The 21,268-nt window shown below is 47.5% G+C and overlaps 2 protein-coding genes across 4 annotated transcripts; one reads left to right on the top strand and one right to left on the bottom strand.

The window, feature by feature from the left end:
- Nucleotides 1-1,125: 1,125 nt before the first annotated feature.
- On the bottom strand, nucleotides 1,126-16,824 carry LOC138447116 (C-C motif chemokine 3-like). 2 transcript variants are annotated; one of them, XM_069602505.1, is made up of 7 exons: nucleotides 16,615-16,812; nucleotides 12,048-15,385; nucleotides 8,570-10,090; nucleotides 6,448-6,621; nucleotides 2,591-4,909; nucleotides 2,026-2,140; nucleotides 1,126-1,622 (listed from the first exon to the last, which is right to left on the bottom strand). In XM_069602505.1, the coding sequence occupies exons 5-7, from the start codon at nucleotides 2,664-2,666 to the stop codon at nucleotides 1,532-1,534; spliced, it is 282 nt and encodes a 93-aa protein (XP_069458606.1). In that variant the 5' UTR covers nucleotides 2,667-4,909; nucleotides 6,448-6,621; nucleotides 8,570-10,090; nucleotides 12,048-15,385; nucleotides 16,615-16,812; the 3' UTR covers nucleotides 1,126-1,531. The 2 variants fall into 2 exon arrangements, with proteins under 2 accessions (XP_069458606.1, XP_069458607.1); XM_069602506.1 differs by lacking the exons at nucleotides 6,448-6,621; nucleotides 12,048-15,385 and having other exon boundaries at nucleotides 16,615-16,824.
- On the top strand, nucleotides 3,057-18,498 carry LOC138447114 (C-C motif chemokine 18-like). 2 transcript variants are annotated; one of them, XM_069602502.1, is made up of 4 exons: nucleotides 3,057-3,585; nucleotides 16,583-16,761; nucleotides 17,505-17,619; nucleotides 18,016-18,498. In XM_069602502.1, the coding sequence occupies exons 2-4, from the start codon at nucleotides 16,698-16,700 to the stop codon at nucleotides 18,104-18,106; spliced, it is 270 nt and encodes an 89-aa protein (XP_069458603.1). In that variant the 5' UTR covers nucleotides 3,057-3,585; nucleotides 16,583-16,697; the 3' UTR covers nucleotides 18,107-18,498. The 2 variants fall into 2 exon arrangements, with proteins under 2 accessions (XP_069458603.1, XP_069458602.1); XM_069602501.1 differs by having other exon boundaries at nucleotides 3,527-3,738.
- The last annotated feature ends 2,770 nt before the right edge of the window (nucleotides 18,499-21,268 follow it).

Consider the following 21,268-nt stretch of genomic DNA (forward strand, 5'->3'; position numbering starts at 1 on the left):
AGCCTGTGCACTGCAACAAAGACCCAGTGCAGCTAAAATTAATTAATCACTTAAAAAATTAAAAGCTCCCCCAGATGATTCTAATGTGAATTCGAGGTTGAAAAGCACGACTCTGCCTTCACACCAATCCTGGGTTACTCAACTCCAACAGGAAATAGGCAGCCTTTATGAGAGATGCGCACCCCACGTAGTATTAGCAGCTAAAAGACAGGAATCCCAGTTAAAACTGAATTTCAGATACACAACAAATAATTTTTGTCTAAGCATGCCTCAGCAATTGCATGGGACATCCTTATACTAAAGAATTCTTCCCCCTATAATTATATTTAACTCTGACCACTCTAGCTCCCAAACCTCAGCTCAGATGTGGCTTGAAGAACATTCCTCCACAAAGCAGAGTGCAGAACAATGGAGAAGGTGAGCAAAGCTCTCAGTCAACTGGCGGGTAGGGGATCCTTGCTAGACTGCAGGCAGGGTTGGCTAGACTGTCACCAAGGCAAGCACTCAGCACAGCACTACTATAAGCACTTAGCATTGAACCCAGCACTCAATAAACCCTCAACAAGCGTTAGCCATCATTTTGAGGAAATCATTCATGAAAACACATTGGTGTGTACAAATACACATCACCTTGGTATTCATTTAAGTAGAAAAACTTCCTAGACCGTATCAATTATGATTTGGTTGTAAAATACTGTGTTAGGGCATCCCTGGTGGTTCAGGAGTTAAGAATCTGCCTTCCAGTGCAGGGGCCTCGAGTTCGTTCCCTAGTCAGGGAACTAAGATGGCACATGCCAGGGGTTACCTAAGCCCTGGCACCTCAACTAAAGGCCCCTTGTGCTGTAACTAAGACCCAACACAGTTAAAAATATAAACAATTTTTAATATAGATAAATGAAAATCTTTTACTTAAAATTATTTTTAAATTTAAAAAAAAAAGTGTCTGTTTCAACTTTCCAGGACAGCATCTCCAGGGGAATGTCTGGTGTTCTTTTTCTAGGATGCTTTTTCTTTCTCGTGGTTTCTGCCTCTTTTCATATTCCCCTGCTTTCCCCCCAGTATTAATCTCAATCTGTGATTCTGGCTGCTGGGAAGACAAAATCAAGAAAGTCACCACAGGAAAAGGCTGGTTTACCTTTTATAGAAGAGCCTTCGATATTTTGAATCACAGTCCTGGGCAAAACCACTCAACCAGTATTTGTTGTTTGGCACGTATGATATGACTGCTGGCAGGAGAGCGCCAGTCACACTGATTGATCCACGTACTGAGAGTGAGGACAGTTACAGAGGAAGGGGGAGGGATGAGTGGGGAAGAGGGGGTCAGAGCAGATATTCACGACATCACACACTTCCATGGTGGAAATAAATGACAAAAGTTAAATAGGAGGCATTAAAGTGAAGGAGGGCCCCGGTGAGTGGCTGGGGATGGGGTGTGACCCACAGAAGAGGTGCCTTTTGGAGTCCCAGGATCATTGCCCTGCTTCCCCGACTGTCCATAGAGGGAACTTCTTCCCTGCAGCTCCCAGGCCGCTCAGGGATTCAGCTCCAGGTCGGTGATGTATTCCTGGACCCAGTCCTCACTGGGGTCAGCACATACCTGCCGGCCTCTTTTGGTCTTGAAGCTGTGGAGAACAGAAGGGTTACACACTGGTGAGTGCAATTGGGCGGGGGGGATCCTGGGCCCCCAGGGACCCCTCCCTCCTTCTGCCCTGGACATCTCAGGGCCTGTCCACATGCTCACATCATGCCCCCTTCACCCTGGGGTTCACAGACCTTCCTGGGTCTCCTATGGGGGTCCCCTCAGAAAGCCAGCATTGTTGTTTGGCAAATGAGAGAAAGGACAGCTTCCTGCTGTCGCTCCTCCCCTCTCCTCCCTCTGCCCAGGGGCAGACCCCCGGGACCCTCTGCAGGCCCCAAACCAGGTGAGAAAACACGGCAGGGGCCCCCCTGGTGTCCTGAGCTCCGAGGAGGTGCCTAAGACCCCCAGGCTCCTTCCCCAGGGCGGGCAGGAAGGCTGGCCCTTACATGACTCCAGGCTTGGAGCACTGGCTGCTGGTCTCGTAATAGTCGTCCACGAATTTGCGTGGGATCTGCCGGGAGACGAAGGAGAAGCAGCAGGCGGTCGGGGTGTTGGCACCAACTGTGAGAGACGGGACAGAGTTCAGGGGAAAGGCAGCCAGCGGCCCCTCGAGGGTCAGGAAGACCCTCAGGAGGCAGCGCCAGGCCGGTAGGGATGGGGTGAGGGCGGGGGAATCCAGGAGGAAGTGGTGTTATTTCAACTGGATTCCAGAGGAGAGCAAAGGCCACATCAGTGGGAGCCCACTGGACACAGATTCCACCTATGTCAGAATCCCACCTGGGCCTCATCTTCCCAGGAATCCATAAAATGGGCCTCCCCACCACTGTCTCTCAGAGCCAAAGAATAGAACTGCTAAAATCCCCCCGGGAAGGAAAGCTCTGCTCAGGAAATAGTGTCTGCAGTCTCTCTGAAGCTCTCTACTTAAGGGCTCAGGTGAAAGACTTCGGCACTGCGGCCCAAGCCCTGGCCAAGTGTTGGGGACAGGCCTAAAGGAAGGGAAGACGGACTCACGGGTGGCAGAGCAGGTGTGGGCAGAGAGGGCCGCGGTGAGCAGCAGGACAGCCAGCGCGGCCCCGGGGACCTCCATGATGCCGGGCGGGTGCGAGAGTCAGGTGGGGCCAGCGGAGCTGGACTCGGAGACTTGAAGCTGCAGCCTCCTGCTGGGGTCTGAGCTGTGTCCTGTCTTTATAGGCAGCCTTGGGACACTAGAGGACGGAAACTTGCGGAGACTGGCGGGGCGGGGGTGGGGGGCGGTATTTTTTATCACAGTGTTGGTATCATGCTGTGAGTGGCAGAAGCCAGCAAAGCTTTGGGTCACCACAAAGGCTCAGCGTATTTGCAGGAACGGTCGTGTTGCTTACTTGATGGGGAAATGGTTTCCCCAGTGAGAGGAGGTGAGAGGCTGGTGTGACCCTGTGACAAGCTTATGCGCTGCTTTCTCACAAGAGCAGGTCTGTACACCAAGCATCTCCCCACAGAACTGAACCTTCTGGGACCCACCCCTAGCTGTCCCGACAACACAGCTCTGACCTAGACGATAAGACCACGGCGTCTTGAGGAGGCCCCCTCAAGATAAAACCACACCCTGGGTGGGGACGGCAGATCTGGGGAATACTCAGCTGCAAAAGGGGCCGGAGTGAGGCTGGCCTTTCAGGCTTTGGCTCATTCCTCAAACATTCTACCTTAAGCTTTTGATTGTGAGGCATCCATTTCAAAGATATCCATCTTGAATAAGCACATCCCCCGATACAGAACTAGATAATGGGCCAGGCTGCCCTACCCATGAAGTTCCCCTTTCAGAAAGTTCTGGATGACCATTTGAGTGGCTTCCCTTTTCCCTTCCACACTTTCTCTCTTATCTGTTAAATTCACCAATAAAGAGAGAACATGCAATACCCTGGGCACCCCACCCTCACCCCAATAAAGGCAGAGCCCCAGGTCTGAGCTCTCTCTCTCTGTGAGACCTTGCTGTGTAGCCTCAGCAGTTCCGGGTACCCTCCAGAACGGTGAGTAACAAACCTTGTCTTTTCAAAGTCCCCTGATGGTTGTTGCTGAGGTGTGTGTTGCAATCATAATAAGAACTACAATGGCTGATGCAGCTTCAACTTTGGCTCCAGTTGGGAAATGTCAGTCGGGCTCCCACAAAAAATACAGCCCAGGTGAGTGCCTGCCTGCATCACCATCAACAGGCTGAGACTGATACAAGACCGCTGGTCTCTGGGTTAGCGGGACTAACTGGGAGCTAATATGATGAGCTTTAAAATGTTGTTACTCTTTGAATAACAAAGCTCTCTGCCAGGGATCTATCCTATGGACATAAACACAATGATGAGGTTGTATGCATAATAGTGTTTATCATAGCTTATTTATAATAGTTAAAAGATGGCCTACAATTACATGACGGTGTATTCACCTCTTGTAATAATAATTCACCATTAGAAACTGTGAAAGTAAAGAGATTTTACTTTAAGTAACAACGACATCTCCTATTTCCTTATTGTAAAATCAAGGAGAAAATTCGAGGATTTGTCTGGTGGCATCATCAGTGGCATCATTAAAAACTCTTTAACATCTCCCCTTCCCGCATCATTCTGTTGGCTTTCCTTCTTTGGGCTTTCATCTCATGGTGCTAACAGGGCTGCTGCTGTTCAGGCATCAGTGCAGTTCAGTTCAGTCGCTCAGCTGTGTCTGACTCTTTGCGAACCCATGAACTACAACATGCCAGGCTTCCCTGTCCATTACCAACTCCCAAAGCTTGCTCAAACTCATGTCCATCATGTCGGTGATGCCATCCAACCATCTCATCCTCTGTCGTCGCCTTCTCCCCTCACCTTCAATCTTTCCCAGCATCAGGGTCTTTTCCAAGGACTCAGTTCTTCACACCAGGTGGCCAAAGTATTGGAGTTTCAGCTTTATGTCTTTCTCTCCCTGGGCCTGTCCTGTGTAAATCGGGCCAGCCAGGAGTGTTGCTTGTTTTACCTGAGGTCCTCACTCAGGTCCTGGGACCTTCCTCTGTTCTATTTTCACGGGCTTTCCCCTTCCTTGTCTTTTAGCCACTGCCATTCTGGACTCCTTTTCCCGGTTCTTTTTACCTAACACTCCCCCCTCAAGAGATGCGAGGCCCAATTCTTTGGGAATAGGGGCGTCGAGGTCTTTCTGGCTACTTCCTGCTGAACTGGATGGCGAGGGGTATTGGGCCTCCCTCTCTTGCTAGTCTCAAGCCTCAGAGTCCTTATAGCGGTGTCCATCTAAGGGTGGGTGATATTTTCCGTGGTCGGCTGTAGTTTTATATCTTTGTTGAACTGGCACGGCATGTTGTAGCTTGTTGACCTGGGCAGAGACAAAACAGGTTAGACAGTTGACAGTACATGGAATAATCATAAGCATCATCAATATAGCATAACAAGGACTAGTAGGGGCATTAAGTGAAGTCGCTCAGTCGTGTCCGACTCTTTGCGACCCCATGGACTGTAGCCTACCAGGCTCCTCTGTTCGTGGGATTTTCCAGGCAATAGCACTGGAGTGGATTGCCATTTCCTTCTCCAGGGGATCTTCCCGACCCAGGAATTGAACCCAGGTCTCCCGCATTGCAGGCAGACGCTTTACTGTCTGAGCCACCACATTAGTCAATTTCAAATTCACATCACCAGGATGACTCAAGTCCCTCCTTGTTCAGGGATCAGAAAGATCTATCTCCTGTCTGTTTTGGAGTACTATCTCTACCAAGCTGTGTTGGCTGTTTAGAGCTGTCCTGAGAAATCTTGTCCCCAGAAACCAGATTTTAGGGGTGTTCATTAGAACAGCACTCATTTGTAGTCTGAATAGGGATCTGAGATCTCCCAAGGGTTCACAGGTGTACTGAGTGCCCTCTTCTGTTTTCTTCCACGGCTTGACTCATGAGTAGTGAATCCAGGTGTCATGTCCTGGTACCTTGACTGCTGTGGGGGTAGAAAGTATTACAGGGTAGGGGCCCTTCCATGTGGGCTGGAGTTGAGCCTTTGGGGACCCATCTTTCCAGACTTTAATTAGGTCTTGAGTCCCTGGAGCATATAGTGGTGACACCTTAGAACCTTTTGGGTCCTGGTCATACCCCACAAGCGTATACCTTGTTGGACTTGCCCAATGGCCATGGTATAAGACTGGAGGGTCTGAACCTCTGGATCTAGGAAGAGGTCATTGACATAAACAAAAGGTCTCCCATATAGCATCTCATAAGGACTAAGACCAAGCTGTTCCTTAGGGGCAATGTGGGGGCGGAGAAGAACTATCGGTAAAGCCTCCTTCCATCCCAGGGAGGTCTCCTGGGTTATCTTTTTTATTGCTGATTTTAAGAATTGATTGGCTCTTTCTACTTTTCCTGAAGACTGAGGTCTCCAGGCACGGTGGAGATAATAAATAATGTCCAGTGCTTTCAAGGCCCCTAGGGTGACCTTAGAAGTAAACTATGTCCCATTGTTACTTTGTAATGACTTGTGCAGATGAAACCTTGGAATGATTTCATGGAGCAATTTTTTTACCACCGCCTCAGCCTTCTCAGTCTGGGTGGGAAAGCCTTCAATCCATCCTGTGAATGTATCTATCATGACTAATAGGTATTTATACCCTTGAGAAACTGGCATCTGGGTGAAGTCCATCTGCCCGTCCTCTCCTGGGTAGGCCCCACGTGGTTGGATGGGCTGGGCCAGCTGGGGTCTTCACGCTCCTTGGGGGTTGTTTAATTGGCAAGTGGGACAAGAGGAAACCACTTGCCTTATAGTCGTTTGGAGGCCTGTTCCTCTGAAGGACCTTTTTAGTAATTTTTGAAGGGCCTTTTCCCAGCTCTAAAGTTCAAGTCAGGGCTATGAGCTCAGCTAATTGGGCTGAAGTACCTGGTGGCAGAGGCTTAGCCTCTATGATCTCAAAATTGGAGACTACTGCATATCCAGCTCTTCATTTTCCATCCAAGACAAAGCTGCTCCCATCAGTGTGCCAGATTTCTTCAGGATTGGTCAGAGGATCTTCTGACAATCCCTCTTGGGGTTTTGTCCAGTGGTCCAAGGTTTCTAGACAATAGTGAAAGGGGAGAGAGCCCTCTAGGGTAGGTAGGAGGGTGGCTGGGTTAAGAACCTCACAAAGAGATATAGTGAGGCCTGGATTTTCCATCAGCATTACTTGATATCTGAGGCGTCTTTGATCAGACATCCATAAATGGCCTCTCCCATTTAGGAGTTGTTTTACTTGGTGGCTGGTAAAAATAGTTAGTTTGCCCCCAAAGGAGAGTTTTAAAGCATCTTCTATCATGATTGCAATAGCTGCAAGATTTCGAAGATGGGTGGGGGCGAGCGGGGAGGGAGGTGGGGTGGCCAGCCTTGGGCGGTTGGATCGAGCTTCTTGGATAAGTAAGCTACAGGCTGGGACTCAGATCCCAACCTTTGAGTTAACACTCCCAAGGCTATTCCCTCTCTTTCATGGACATAAAGTTGGAATGCTTTTTCTGGGTCTGGCAACCTCAAGGCAAGTGCCTGAGTTAAGGCCTGTTTTAGTGTAGCCTCTGCCTTCTTTCGAGCAGTTCCCCACATAAGTGGGATTGAATAATCTCGTCCCTTTAGGTTTTCATATAAGGGCTGGGCAATTAGACCATAGTTGGGTATCCAGATTCTACAATACCCAGTTAGCCCCAGGAAAGCTCGCAACTGTTTTCGAGTCATGGGGGAGGGCAACTGGAGGATTCCTTGTATCCGATCAGAGGACAGCCTCCTGGACTCGTGTGTAATCTGAACTCCCAGGTAAGTGACCTTTGTCTTGACCATCTGTGCCTTAGCACGGAAGACTTTATTTATATCCGCTTTCTGCCAAAAAGTTTAGAACCTGAATTGCATGTTGTTGGGCACTTTTCTTATCTGGAGAGCAGATTAGTAGGTCATCTGCTGCTGCTAAGTCGCTTCAGTCGTGTCCGACTCTGTGCGACCCCATAGACAGTAGCCCACCAGGCTCCCCCATCCCTGGGATTCTCCAGGCAAGAACACTGGAGTGAGTTGCCATTTCCTTCTCCAATGCATGAAAGTTAAAAGTCAAAGGAAAGTAGCTCAGTCATGCCCAAGTCTTCGCAACCCCATGGACTGCAGCCCACCAGGCTCCTTCGTCCTTGGGACTTTCCAGGCAAGAGTACTGGAGTCTACATATTGTAATATTTTCCCATTAGGCCCCAGGCCCAGATCTAGGAGATTCTGGATAAGGGCCTGTCCAAACAAGCAGGGGCTATCTCTGAACCCCTGAGGTAATACTGTCTAGGTCATCTGTTGGTGTTTTTCTCCTGGGGCCTCCCACTCAAAGGCAAAAAAGAGCAAAAAGATATTGGGATTGGGTACTGTGGGATGGAGGGGGACTACAGCTTCATTTATGATCTGGAGATCTTGAGCCATTTGCCAGGCTCCATCCTTTTTCTTTACAGAGAGGATCAGGGTGCTACATGGCGAACTGGTGGGGACCAATAGCCCACAAGCAAGGAATTTATTTATTAAAGTCTCCCGAGCCTCTGTTTTGAGGGGATATTGTTTCTGGTTAGGAAATCGAGTGGGATCTCGAAGGACAATGATGACCGGTTCAGCTTGGTGGGCTCGTCCAGGAATCCCCTGGTCCCCAACCTGGGGGTTAATTTTGTCTCCCATAGTTTTTGGTCCCTCTCTATTGGAGAAGGTGTAATGGGTTCTTCAGTAGTAACCAGGAGCTGCAGGGCTCTAGGGGCTGAAAAGCTTCCCATCACAAGGGTGGTCCCCAGTTTAGTGAGTATGTCTCTTCCCATTTAGGGAGTAGGACACTCAGGGACCACCAGAAACTGGTGGGAAAATATTTGTCCATCCCAGCATCAAAGAAGTGCTTGGGTAAATCTTTTAGTAGTTGCTTTTCCTGTAGCACCCAAAATGGTATGGGTTTGGGGGGAGAAGGCTCCGGAGTAGGAGATCAAGACAGAGTAGGTAGCCTCTGTGTCAACCAAGAAATTTTCGGACCTACCTGCCACATCCAGTTGCACCCTTGGCTCCAGCCCCGTGATGGTTATCTGTGGCAGGCGGGCTGGCTTCAGTCCTCTTGAACCATCGTGAGGGTAGGCTTGGCGCTTGACCTTGAGGCTCTTGGGTCCCTAGGGCAGAGTGCCGCCCAATGTTCCAGTTGATGGCATTTGTGGCAAGCCGTTTTAGGAGACTTGTCACGGTTTGGACACTCTGGCCCAATGTCCCACCTGTCTACAGATCAGGCATTTGTCTCGTGCCTTGTCCTTCAAGGACTCGGGGTTTGCCAGAGGGCTTTTCTGGAGGGCAGCCAGCATCTGGGCATGCCTTGTCTCTTTCCTTCTCTCCCTCTCCTGGGTCTTGGCCTCCTTCTCCTGTTCTGTTATAACAGGTATTGGTGGCTGTCTGGACCATCTCATCTAAAGAGGCAGCGGGGTCCTGCTGTTGTAGCTATTGTAACTTAATTCTGATATCTGATGCACATTGGGATAGGAATTTGTCCTTTAAAATCACCTGTCCCTCGTAAGAGTCTAAACCCAGATTGGTAAACTTTTGGAGGGCCTCTTTTAGCCTTTCCAGAAAGGTGATGGGGTTCTCAATAGGCTCCTGAGTTATTGCTGAGACCTGGGCATAGCTAATTACTTTTTGTTGGGCTGCTTTCAGTCCTGCCTTTACACAGATCAGAAAACGATCCCTTTCCCAGATGTGCTCAGGATCATTATAATTCCAATTAGGATCGGAGGAGGGGACTGCAGTTTCCCCTACTGGGTATCTATCACTGGACATGTGAAGCCCTGTTGCATAGCTCCGGGCCTCCTTTAAAACCCTAGTATGTTCAGGGTCAGATAAAGTTTGGCTAAATATGACCATGATGTCTTTCCACCAAGTCAAAGGCCAAGGTAATATGTTGGAATGTATCTATGTATTTGCCTGGGTCATCTGTATAACTTCCCAGGTCTTGTTTGATCTGTCTTAGTTCTAAGAGGGAGAAGGGCTTATCGACCCGGGTTGGTCCTAATTCTCCTCCAGTTTCAACTAAGGAACATACTCAAGCTGGCTTTTGTGGAGGGGGTGCTCCCGGATATGGGGGCACGTTTGGATACAAGGAAGGAGCAGCAGGCAACTCGGGAGCTGTGGGAGGTGAGCCTTCATGAGGAGGTTCCTTTTCTTGGTTGTCTGTGCCTAACACCATTTGCCTAGTGGGCTCACTTTTAGGGTGTACCACAATCCCATGCTTAAGACAGAGTCCCTTCATATCGCTCAGTCGGAAGAAGATTTGGGCAGAGGGGATCTCAGTCCACTTCCCTTGTCTTTTGCAGAATAACTCTACTTGCAGGATGGTGTTGTGACTTAAAGTCCCGTCCTCAGGCCAGTGTTCCTCGTCCCCCAGTGCATACTGTGGCCACGCAGTGGCACAAAAGAACTTCAAGCGACTTCTCCTTAGAGCTAGAGGGTCAAACAGCTTCCAGTTATCAAGGATGCATCTCAAGGGCATCTGTTGGGAAGTGGATTGATTATTTCCCATCTGAAAGATAATCATGACAGGGAGAAAAGAAAAAGACCTCCTTCAATTTCCATGGGTGGACTTCCTGAGTCTTTCTGAAGCTTATCCTACCCAGTACTGTTGCAACCTGAGAGCCAGGCATCCCCGGGTCAGGGTGCAGATCTCCAGGCAGGCTGAGGCGTGACAGCCTCCTGGAGATCGAATCCCTGGGCAGGTCGAGGCGTGGCAACCTCCTGGGACCCCTGGCACTGGCGGATCCCTGAGCAGGTTGAGGCGTGACAACTTTTTGAGGACCAGATCCCTAGGCAGATCAAGGCGTGGTGACCTCCTGGGACCCCTGGACTGGAGTTTGGGCGTCCCCAAGGTCTCCAGCGTGACCAGTGCTGGGTGGGATTAAGGGGTTTGTAACTCACTGCTAGTTTGTCCGCTGTGGATGGGAATAGATACGATGATGTGAAGCAGTCCAAGCCTGTGCCCTGAGGCTGGGAGGCAGTGTAACAGTCGTAAGCCTTGTCCTCTTTCTCTAAGGGGTTGTAAGTCACTGGTTTCTTCCCCTAGTCCTCCATGAGAGCAGGGTAGGGTGTCTCCAGTGGTAAACATTGCCATAGACCCGCTTTAGGTGATAACAGAAGTAGTGACAAAGGAGCGGGTTATCTGGTCCTGTTAGGGTCATTAAGGTATTTTAATAGTAGGCTGGGCGGAGCAATGTTGCCTACAAGGGGAAGGGTCCTAACCATAGGAGTCAGTAATCGACTTAGGAACAAATTTGTTAAGAGGCAACAGACCAGATGTTCCATGAAAGTGGAGTGGAGATTTGATCCAGGGATATGTTTGTAACTTTAGGAGAAGGGTGGTAAGGGTTTGGGCCCAAACGGCCTGTGGGGCTAACTCCCAAAGTGGCAGACATTATCCCTGGAAGCCCAGTTGCCTTTGAAGGGATGCCAACCGATAGGCATTGTGTGCCTGTCGCCCGCCCTAGCGGGCTCCCTGGGAGATGCTGGTGTTGTACATATTGTAGGAAACATGGAAGGTGAAGGGCTGACTGTCTGGAGGGCTTGGATATCGCACAGTATTTCCCTCACAGGGGCCAGCTGTCTTCTGGTTGTCCCTCCAGAAGACTGTAGAGGCAACACTGTGGGCCCGGATGGGGCTCAGGAAAAGAGCACGAAACAGGAGGGAAGCGGGCAGAGCTCAACCTTTGAAAGAATGACATAGTGCAAGGGTATAACATAAACCGATTAAAATCAGTTGGGTCCAAGATGACAAGTCCAATTCAAGTAAATCTTAATCCCCAATGAGTAAATCAAAAGGCACCCCCAGAGGTGGCAGGACAGCTCTAAGGCACTGTCAAAAGACAGAGGAGTGGGTGGTTCCCCAATGGCTGGGATGATCCTCTCGCTCATTAGCATATGAATTCACCCCGCTTGCAAAACCTAGCCAGGCCACATTCCTTGGCCAGTACCCTGTAGAGTGCGGCGCTTCTCTCTGAATCTTAAGTCTACCTCGTACCTATCGCTTTGTCTCTCACTGAATTTTTGCAATGAGACATCAGAGCCTGAGCTTCATTAGGTCCTGATGTCGGGCATCCTGGGTTTTGGTCGGGCTCAAGTCCCAGGAGGGAGAGCTGAAGGACAAGAGAAAAAAGCAGTGGGAAAAACGAGCCAAGGAATCCCCTTCATAGCATGCCGGAAAATTTGCTAGATATCTGACCGGTGCTCACAGTTTCTTTGGTCTGATCCTTGACACGGAGAAGAGTAAGGACAGAAGAACCCCCACTGGCTTGTGTAACAGCTACTGGGGCTCAGCAGATAGCGCCTTTGGGGCATGCTGGGGAGTAGCCTCTCTAGTCCCTCAATTGTGCCCCCTGCCGCCCACCTGTTCACGGGAGGTTTGAGGAGACAAGAAACGAGAGATTGTAAAGCAATTAAGATTTCGTTAGGCATATGTCCCTCCAGCCATAGGAGCGAGGAGCTCCTACCTTAACCGGAGGTCTTCTGGAATCTGAGACTGGGCCGCGTGGGCTTTCTGCCAAGTTTGTTTTCCGCTGTCCCGGTTTCCAGCACGATGGGCCTTCCCCTGCGCGGGGTTTTCTTCGTGTTCCTCTTCTACCGCGCTGAGTTGGGCTCCTGCTGTGCTTGGCCTCTTCCGCGCAGAGGTTGTTTCAGCCGGGTTAAACCATAGCTGTCAGGCGAGTGTATGTTCCTCGGTTTTTGTCTCGTCACAACAAAGATTTGGAGTGACGGACGTTAAAGCCCTCTCGGCCTGTCGTAGCTCTCGGGTCTTAGACAGTCCGCTCAGGTCTCGAGCGGACCGTGTTATAGCTCTTAGACAAATCAGTGTTACAGCTCAGTGTTACAGCTCTATTTATTTAGAAGATAGCAGGAAAATCCATCTTTGAGGCGTGAGGGCGCCTTGACCCAAAGATGCAAAGAGAAGAGCGCCTCAATGTGCGGGAGAGAGACAGAGCTAGCTTTGGCTCCTCTTTTTATATATTTTTCTCTCCCTGGGCCTGTCCTATGTAAATTGGGCTAGCCAGGAGTGTTGTTTGTTTTACCTGAGGTCCTCACTGGGTCCTCGGACCCTCCTTTGTTCTATTTTCGTGGCTTTTCCCTTCCTTGTTTTTTAGCCACCGCCATTTTGGACTCCTTTTCCCTATTCTACCTACCTAACAAATGCAGTTTTGTAGTTTTCTTATTTACGCTTAACATTACAAGGCTTTTCCAAATCATTCCAGTATTTTTAAGAGCTGCTTAACTTACTCATCCATCAACGTAGTGCATTAATATTATCATGCGCTACTGTAGCACATTTGGACTGTTTTCAATTTTTATTTGCTATAAATACACTGCACCAAATATCTATATGCATAAAACTTTTCGACAAATGAGGCGTTTTCCCATAGGATATTTTTCTAGTTGTAGACTTTCTGGGCCAAAAAATAAAGACATTTAGGGCTCCTGATCTACAGAGACACCCTATGTCTAATGTGTGTTCATTTCCGTACCCAACTGTTAAACAAGATGATGGCATATTGTGGGGACTGGTGAATGTTTGATGAATGGGAAGAGTGGATTTAAAAGCTGACTTCATCTACCATGGTCGTGTCTGTAGCCCAGACTTCCCCAGTTCCACTCTGTCCATCTGAGTCCGGATCAAACACGGCTCAGGCTACTGAAGACTCGATGGCATCAGTAGATATGCCACAGTCAAAACACCTGTGAAGAACATTAGAAATGTCTGCTCCAAGAAAGGCAGAAGGGAATGGTATGATCCATAAAGCTCTGTTTGTGGTAGAAGACCAGCTAAGTTTGGTCCCTTAGTGACGGCAACTCCTGGCTCCCCACCTCCTTGTTCGTGAATCATTTCCTCAGAAGCGGTCCGAGCAACATGATGTCATGGTCCTTTTCACGCAGGATGCGGTTTCCAGTGGGACTTGTGTGCTCGGGGTGCTGTGGCATCCCCCGTAGGTGTCACCCTCTGGGATCGGAACAGCTGCAGCAGAGCATCAGATCTGCTCTGTGGGAGGAACTATTAATCTGTAGATCTTTCCATGTCCTTACGGCTCTGACACTAACATCATCTCACCTCCCGTCACTAGCCAAAACCTTTCCAGCCAATCAGCCCCAACAAATGAGCAACTGGGTTCTTCTTGGATGCTCTGAACCTCTGTGTGACCCCCAGGGACCCCAACATGTGCAACTCATAACAAGACACCATGCAGCAACTTCCCCTCTGATCATGCCCAGCCTCCAGCTTCTCATGCTCTAGAGTTGCCTATAAAGGGACAAGGATACAGGATGGACTCCTGAGGGCTGGAGGCAGCAGCACTTGCCCCATTCTATCTTGGCTTTGCCCTCTTCCTGCCTATCATCAATGATTTCCCCACTCAAGTCCCCACGCTGCCATAGTCAACCATCTCCTCACCACAAGCCTCAGTTCACGAGTCTTGTCTGTATCACAAAACTCAACCCTCACCCTTTCTTCCTTTTAGAATTGCTTCTCAGTGCTCTGGACAGATGTCTAAACCACATCACTTAAGCCTATGGTTGAGATTCCCCACATGAAAGCAAAAAACTTCACAGAAGGTTTCAAAATGCTCCAAGCTGTTTCCCAAACTTCCCCAAAACTTGTAGCTATCCTAGATAGGCAGAAGAGGACTAGGACCCACTTTTAGTGGGGAAAATTGAGATCTAATGCATTCATTCAGTTCAGTTCAGTCACTCAGGCATGTCTGACTCTTTGTGATTTCATGGACTGCAGCACACCAGGCTTCCCTGTCCATCACCAACTCCCAAAGCTTGCTCAAACTCACGTCCATCGAGTTGATGATGCCATCCCACCATCCCATCCTCTGTCTCCCCTTCTCCTGCCTTCAATCTTTCCCAGCGTCAGGGTCTTTTCCAAAGAGTCAGTTCTTTGCATCAGGTGGCCAAAGTATTGGAGTTTCAGCATTCATTAACAAGATGCCAGTGCCAGGTCTGATTGGTTCCTAGGATGAGCCAAATGACAGAGCCCCTTGACTCTCCCAAGGAGCTCCACTCTTCGGGTTATGTACAGAGGTGGCATCTTGCTAGCAAATGTCTCTGTGGACCAGATGAAGTTCCCCTGAAAGAGACGAACAAGGGCTCCCTGCTCCAATAGCTGTATTCCCTGAAGAGGGAGCCAGAGACTGAGAACAAGACAGGCAGAGACTCAAAACAGTGATTCACGGTCAAGAAGAAATGCTTAATTTACTTGGTTCACTTTGTGCCCTACTCCGCAGCCCTGAGCACTAACATCTCCACCAACTTCTGGCCGGCCGCCCTCCAAGGGGGGAAGAAACTGACCTGGCTTTTCTGGGGCTCTTGGTTGCCACTTCCTCATGGTTAGGACAGACACCTCAGTGCCTGCTATTTCCCTTATTTCTATCCAGATTTGCCACAAATTTGTTGATGCTCATGGTAGTACCCCCAGCCAGCGCTTCTACCCTGGTATCATATCAGGATCATTCCTGCTTCCTAGAGACAGGCAAGGCTTGTGGAGGAAAACAACCCATGGGACATGGGATGAAAAGCAGATAAGCACAGATAGTAGATTTATTTCTTTCTGTTTTTTCCTCTTCCCAGGATGTTTTCTGCATCTTGCTTTTTAATATTTAATATTAAAAATCAAGTCTGTCATGGGCATAATGAACAAACATATGGTACCATAGTGGAAAGGGGAATGGGATGAATTGGAGATTGGGATGGACATATATACATTACTATGTATAAAATAGGTAACTATTGCAAATCTACTGTATAGCACAGGGAAGTCTACTCGATGCTCTGCGGTGACCTAAATGGGAAGGAAATTCAGAAAGAGGGGACATGTGTAAACACATAGGAGATTCACTTTGCTATACAGCAGAAGCTAACACAACATTGTAAAAAAACTTTCAGTTCAGTTCAGTCACTCAGTCATGTCCGACCATTTGCGACCCCATGAATCACAGCACGCCAGGCCTCCCTGTCCATCACCAACTCCTGGAGTTCACTCAAACTCATGTGCATCAAGTCGGTGATGCCATCCAGCCATCTCATCCTCTGTCTTCCCCTTCTCCTCCTGCCCTCAATCCCTCCCAGCATCAGGGTCTTTTCCAATGAGTTAGCTCTTCGCATCAGGTGGCCAAAGTATTGGAGTTTCAGCTTCAGCATCAGTCCTTCCAATGAACACCCAGGACTGATCTCCCATAAAAATTAATGCTAAAAAAATTAAGCCTGTTCTTGTCATTCTATTTGCTTAAGAGGCTGGCATTAGGATCCTATACATTAGCCTTTACGTCTATCAGTGGATTTACTCTATTATTCCAACATTGTAGAGTATGTAGTTTAGTGTCAATTATTTTATCATAGATTAGCTACCCCAAATAACACTGTCTTTAAAATTTTTTCCCATTTATGAGTTCATTTCCATAAGATAGATTCTGAAAAATAGAATTTCTGGTTCAGAGTATAGACATTTTTACATCTGCTGACCCTCATCCAGCGTTAAATCCAGACTTCATTGTAGGGCTGCAATGATTATTTGGCAAATAGGCCAGTTACTGGAAAGCTAATCCTGACTTTCGCCATCCTTGTACCACCAGGCTTTCCAATTCTGTTCTTTCCATCTAGGAAGTGGTTAAGCTCAGCGTATCCTTCTTGAGGCTCAGTGGGGTTTTTACACGTCACATTTAGACACTTGGGACAATCGTGGGAGTCTATCAGGGCACCCTGCTCTATGGAAGAAGGCTGTGATCACTCACTTCAGAGAAAAATCTGTCACATGCAAAGGAAACAGCAAAGGCTGATCCCTGGGCGATGCCAACTTCTGGTCCCCCATCTGGAGAAACAACTTTCTCATAAGCACCAAGCAAATTGGTAACTGAACTACGTGCTACATGCTCCCTAAGCTCCTCTGGTAATCAGAGGCAGCCCTGGGTGGTGCAACTCACATGACATGATTACTCTTAAAATCCCACCGTAGACACCTCTGACTTTTATATCCCCACAGCCAAGGGCATCTAGAAAGAGAAGACAGCTCACATCCCAGAAGGAGACAAGCAGAAGTGAGTTCCCAAGCCTCTTCTCAGCTCTGCCCACAGTCTTCTGCCTGCCTGTCCAGCATCATGAAGGTCCTCGTGGCTGCTGTCTTTGTCCTCTGTGCTGTGGCCCTCTGCTCCTGTGCACAAAGTAGGTCTGCTATCTGCTCTCCATTATCAGTTGCTACTCATACTGTAGTCCGAAGTCCAGCCCACATGCTGTGGCTTAAGAACCCTCGTGTGAAATTAGAGAACACTGAATGGGATTTCAAAAATGACATGGTTCCTTTTTTCAAGAAGCTTCAAAAGGAGTGTATTGATTTGGGCTGCAGGTTGGAGTTAAGAGAAGTTTTATCCTACTTTTTAGGTGAGAAACTTGAAGTCTAACATGTTTGCTTGTTAGCACGAGGTAGAGGGGGTTTCCTCGGCGGCTCCGTGGTAAAGAATCTTGACTGTAAAGCAGGAGATGCTTGAGATGCTGGTTTGATCCCTGGGTTGGAAAGATCCCCTGGAGGAGGGCATAGCAATCCACTTCAGTAGTTTTGCCTGGAGAATCCCACAGACAAAGGATCCTGCTGGGCTACAGTCCATGGGGTCACAAAGAGTCAGACATGACAGAAGTGACTTAGCATGCACTTATGCTTTAACTGATCAGGAAAACATTTCCACAAAGGAAGCTGGGAGTAGGGAGTAGACTGTCTAGGGTTTAGTTCCCTGTAGAGAAAGATAGAGACCAAATGAAGAGACAAGTCCAAAGACAAGACTAGGGATATTAATGAGAAACTAGCAAACGAAAGAATCAAATGATTTCCAGTTTCCTTTGCCCACCATGTGTTCCTGACCTCTGGGGCGTGCCTTTGCTCCTGCGTAACTGTTATTCTTGTGTCTGTACAGAAAAGGTTTACACCCCACCCACTTGCTGCTTCACCTACGCCTCCGGGAAAATCCCCCAAGGAAATGTGGTTAACTATTTTAAGACTAGCAGCGACTGCCCCAAACCTGGTATCATGTAAGTGTCCGTCCTCCTGTTCAACCCTGGGGAGACTCAGAACATGGAGGCAGGGGTGAGGGGTGTCTATAGGGGTCAGAGCAGGGAGCAGATCTCAAGAGCACCAGTTCATGGCAAAGGGTCGTCCTGGGAAGGTGCTCAGCACTCTTGGGGACTTTTGTCCATACAGGACACAGGGAGAGGTCACTGGGCTGTCTCCTGACATGGGATGAGGGCTGCAGGGAGCCAGGGAGGGTGTGGCCAGAAGTAGAGGAAAGAGAGGAAAGGAAGGGACAGCAGAAAGGAGGTGGTCTGAGGTTATCTCCGCAAATCCCACAGGGATGAAGATGCAGAGGCCACAGGTGGTCAAAACCATCCCTACTCATTCTCTGTACTATACGTCTGCCCTCTCCACAGCTTCCTCACCAGAAAGGGCCGATACGTCTGTGTCAATCCTGCTGACAGCTGGGTCCAGAAATACATCAGGGACCTGAAGAAGAGCCCCTGAGTGGTCCAGAAGGAACCCACTGAAATGTGGGCAGAGATTGGACCTCAGGGACCTGAACCAGGGGACTGCAAGCCCAGAAGTTTCCTCTCCCATGAGTCACTCTCCCCTCCACTCCCCACATTCTGAAAACTTTCTTTACTTTAGTTAAACTACTGAAATGTTGTAAATTGTTTTATTCATTTGATGCTTTCTCTGAGAAATCCTACGATGCCCTCTCATTCCTAAGCCCCTTCCCAGTCAATCACACGAAGGCTGATGAGTAATGATTTACACTCTGTCTCTCGCTAGACCTTGGACCACATCCATCAACAGATGCTTATTGAGTTTTTCTGAGACTTTTCCTCTGTTACAAATGTCAGAATAATAAAGATTATTTTTGTTTCTTAAATATATTTTAGACTTCTGGCTTCACTTTTTTTTCCCGCCTTGACAAATCAGTTTCATTGGTTGGAAAGAATAAGAAAGAATGTTTAGAGGCAGCTGAGCAGAAAGGGAAGTCAAGAGAATGAGGATACATGTCATTTCAACCACACCAGCTTTATACTAGAGAAATACTTCTTGTAGTCCAGAAAAAAAAAGCAAAGGATTGAAAAGAAATGCAAACTAACAGGCACCAGGGAAATTCATCACTTAAATAACAGCAAAGCCAAGCATTCAGTCATGTAATAGTATTTATGCATCTTCATAAATTCCACTTTCTTAAGAATAAGGACTAACAGCTTTTGAGGACTTACTATGAACCACGGTCTATACTAAGGGATTTACATGCATAGTCTATTCTTCAAAATCCCTGTGCTGTGTGTACTCTAAGTATCTCCCTTTGACATATGAGAAAACAGTTTCAGTGAGCTTATCCAAGGTCGCACAGCTAGTAACGCCACAGTCAAACCTGCAGATGAGAACAAGACCCACACTCTCAACTTAACACTAAGAAATTGTCTCTCAGAGTTCCACTTGAAGCAGATTTACTAGAAATGCGCAATTCCTTGGCAAGAGACAGACTACCTCAGTGAGCCAGAAGTGAGTTGTTGGTTAAAGAAAGGATAGAAATCCAGAGATAGCCTGGCACTGAGACCTCTTCTAGACTGAGGATGTTGGCAATTCAGAAGAGGTGGCTAAGAAAGTGAGTTGAACCTTTCTCAGCCTTGCTGGACTGGTGGAGAACAAAGTCCAAGGCTGCCCAAATGAAGGGACCGCGAGAAACCATCCTTTGGGCTGATGCCTTAGGAGGAAAAGTAAATGAGAAGGAAACCATCCCTTGAACAAGAGGAGGCCAGCTCCCATCATTTGGGGGTTTAGAAAATCTCAAACTCATTGAGTGTTTTTAAATACGATCCCAGATGCTGATGCCACAAATGCCTGACAAGGAAGCTTGAGCTTTTTGGTGAGGAATTGGAGGTTATCTTGAGTATCCTCGCAGATTTGTAAAAGTAAAAAATAGTTCCGTAACCAAAAAAATGCAAAAACTCAAATGAAACCTCAGAACAGGTTAAAACCAACAGAAGACATACCGGTAAAGTTCAAACAGATCAAAATGAAGCAAGGGGAAACAGAGAACTAAAAAACACAAGAGAGAGGATAAGAGCACACAGAGGCTGGAGCAGAGCATCTGTCGTCTGGGTGACTAGAATCTCAAAACGAGAGGAGAAATGGGAATTTGATGTATGACTCAGGGAACTCAAACAGGAGCTCTGTGACAATCCAGAAAGGGGCGGGGGAGGCGGTGGATAGAGAGAGAAATGGGAAGGAGGTTCAGGAGGGAGGCGGCACGGGTGTAATTATGACTGACTCTTTTTGATGTTTAACAGAAAACAAGCTTCTGTAAAGCAATTACCCTTCAATTAAGAAATAAAGTGGAAAAAAAAAGAGAGGAGAGAGAATGAGACAGCAAGCAGATCTGAAGAGGTAACGGCTAACAGTTTTACAAAAGAGATGAAAGATATAATTCTGAAGATACAAGGAGGGAGGGCATTATCCCCACTGCTATCAATGGGCCAGGTCCTGTATCAGCCACTCCTACCCTCAGTACTAGCTGGAAAAGGAGAAATACCACTGATGCTGGTCCTGGTCTCACCAGCCAATCCTGATGGCTTGATGAATAGTGTGTTCTCTGGGACTTCCCATAGACTATAACGTGATGGTCTTTCAGCCTCACATGGTACATCTACTCCACCATGCCCACTTCCATGGTCATTTTCATCCCTTCCTTCTCCATCTCTCATGCAATTCAAATATTTTAAGTTCACTCCACATGAGTCATTGATTTCTCCAGGATTCTGGAGCTTTCCTGGCTACAAAATTACACCAACCTCTGGGATCCTTACCAGGAAGTAATGGCCTATATCCAGAAAGAGTTCTCCTAAGTCAATAAGTTCCCCCTAATCCATTCTTGTGTTCCAGCTTCCTTGATCAAGCCCCCTCAAAATCCAGACCCAAGGTACTCTCCTAGCTCAGGCTGGTATATGCGTGCTATATTTTGCTGTTCCTTTGGAGTTTAGTCCCTTTCCTCTCTTATCAGAAATATAATTTACTGACATGAGAAGCCTATTTAACAAAAATATATGGAAAATATGAACGGTCTTATATCTATTAAGGAAATAACATCAGTAATTTAAATCTTTTGCAAAAAAAGAAATAATCTTCATACCTAGTTGGCTTCAAAAGCACATTTGGCTTCAAACATTTATTGACAAGAGAATGGAGAAAGAATAATCTTTTTAACAAATGGTGCCAGAGAAACTAGACATCCATAGACCAAAACAAACAAACAAACAAAATAAAGACATCTTCACCTTCACACCTTACACACAAGAATTAACTCAAAATGGATCATGGACTTAAATATAAAGCCACAAAACTTTTAGGGGAAAAAAATGAGAAAATCTTCTGGACCTAAGACAAAGCAAAATGTTCTCAGATTTGACATCCAAAACACAACCCATAGAAGGGAAGATCTATAAATTGGACCTCACCAATTTTAAACTTTTGTTCTTCAAAAGACCCTGTGAAGAAGATGAAAAGACAAACAACAGAAAGGGAGAAAAGTCTGCAAATCACATGTTTTACAAAGCACTCGTATTTTGAATATATAAAGAACACTCAAATTTTAACATTAAACAAACAAAATGAACAATCCAACTGGAAAATGGATCAAAGTCATGA

The sequence above is a fragment of the Ovis canadensis genome, chromosome 11 (genome assembly GCF_042477335.2).
Source record: "Ovis canadensis isolate MfBH-ARS-UI-01 breed Bighorn chromosome 11, ARS-UI_OviCan_v2, whole genome shotgun sequence".
NCBI classification, from domain to species: Eukaryota; Metazoa; Chordata; class Mammalia; order Artiodactyla; family Bovidae; genus Ovis; species Ovis canadensis.

Bases quoted from the DNA above. Each gene is read 5' to 3' on its own strand.
- LOC138447116 (XM_069602506.1), bottom strand. From the start codon at position 2,666: ATGGAGGTCCCCGGGGCCGCGCTGGCTGTCCTGCTGCTCACCGCGGCC. The intron at 2,141-2,590 runs GTGAGTCCGTCT...CGTCTCTCACAG, and splicing joins CCACACCTGCTCTGCCACCC to TTGGTGCCAACACCCCGACC. The intron at 1,623-2,025 runs GTAAGGGCCAGC...TGTTCTCCACAG, and splicing joins TGCTCCAAGCCTGGAGTCAT to CTTCAAGACCAAAAGAGGCC.
- LOC138447114 (XM_069602501.1), top strand. From the start codon at position 3,704: ATGTCAGTCGGGCTCCCACAAAAAATACAGCCCAG. The intron at 3,739-16,582 runs GTGAGTGCCTGC...ATATCCCCACAG, and splicing joins CCACAAAAAATACAGCCCAG to CCAAGGGCATCTAGAAAGAG. The intron at 17,620-18,015 runs GTAAGTGTCCGT...CCCTCTCCACAG, and splicing joins TGCCCCAAACCTGGTATCAT to CTTCCTCACCAGAAAGGGCC.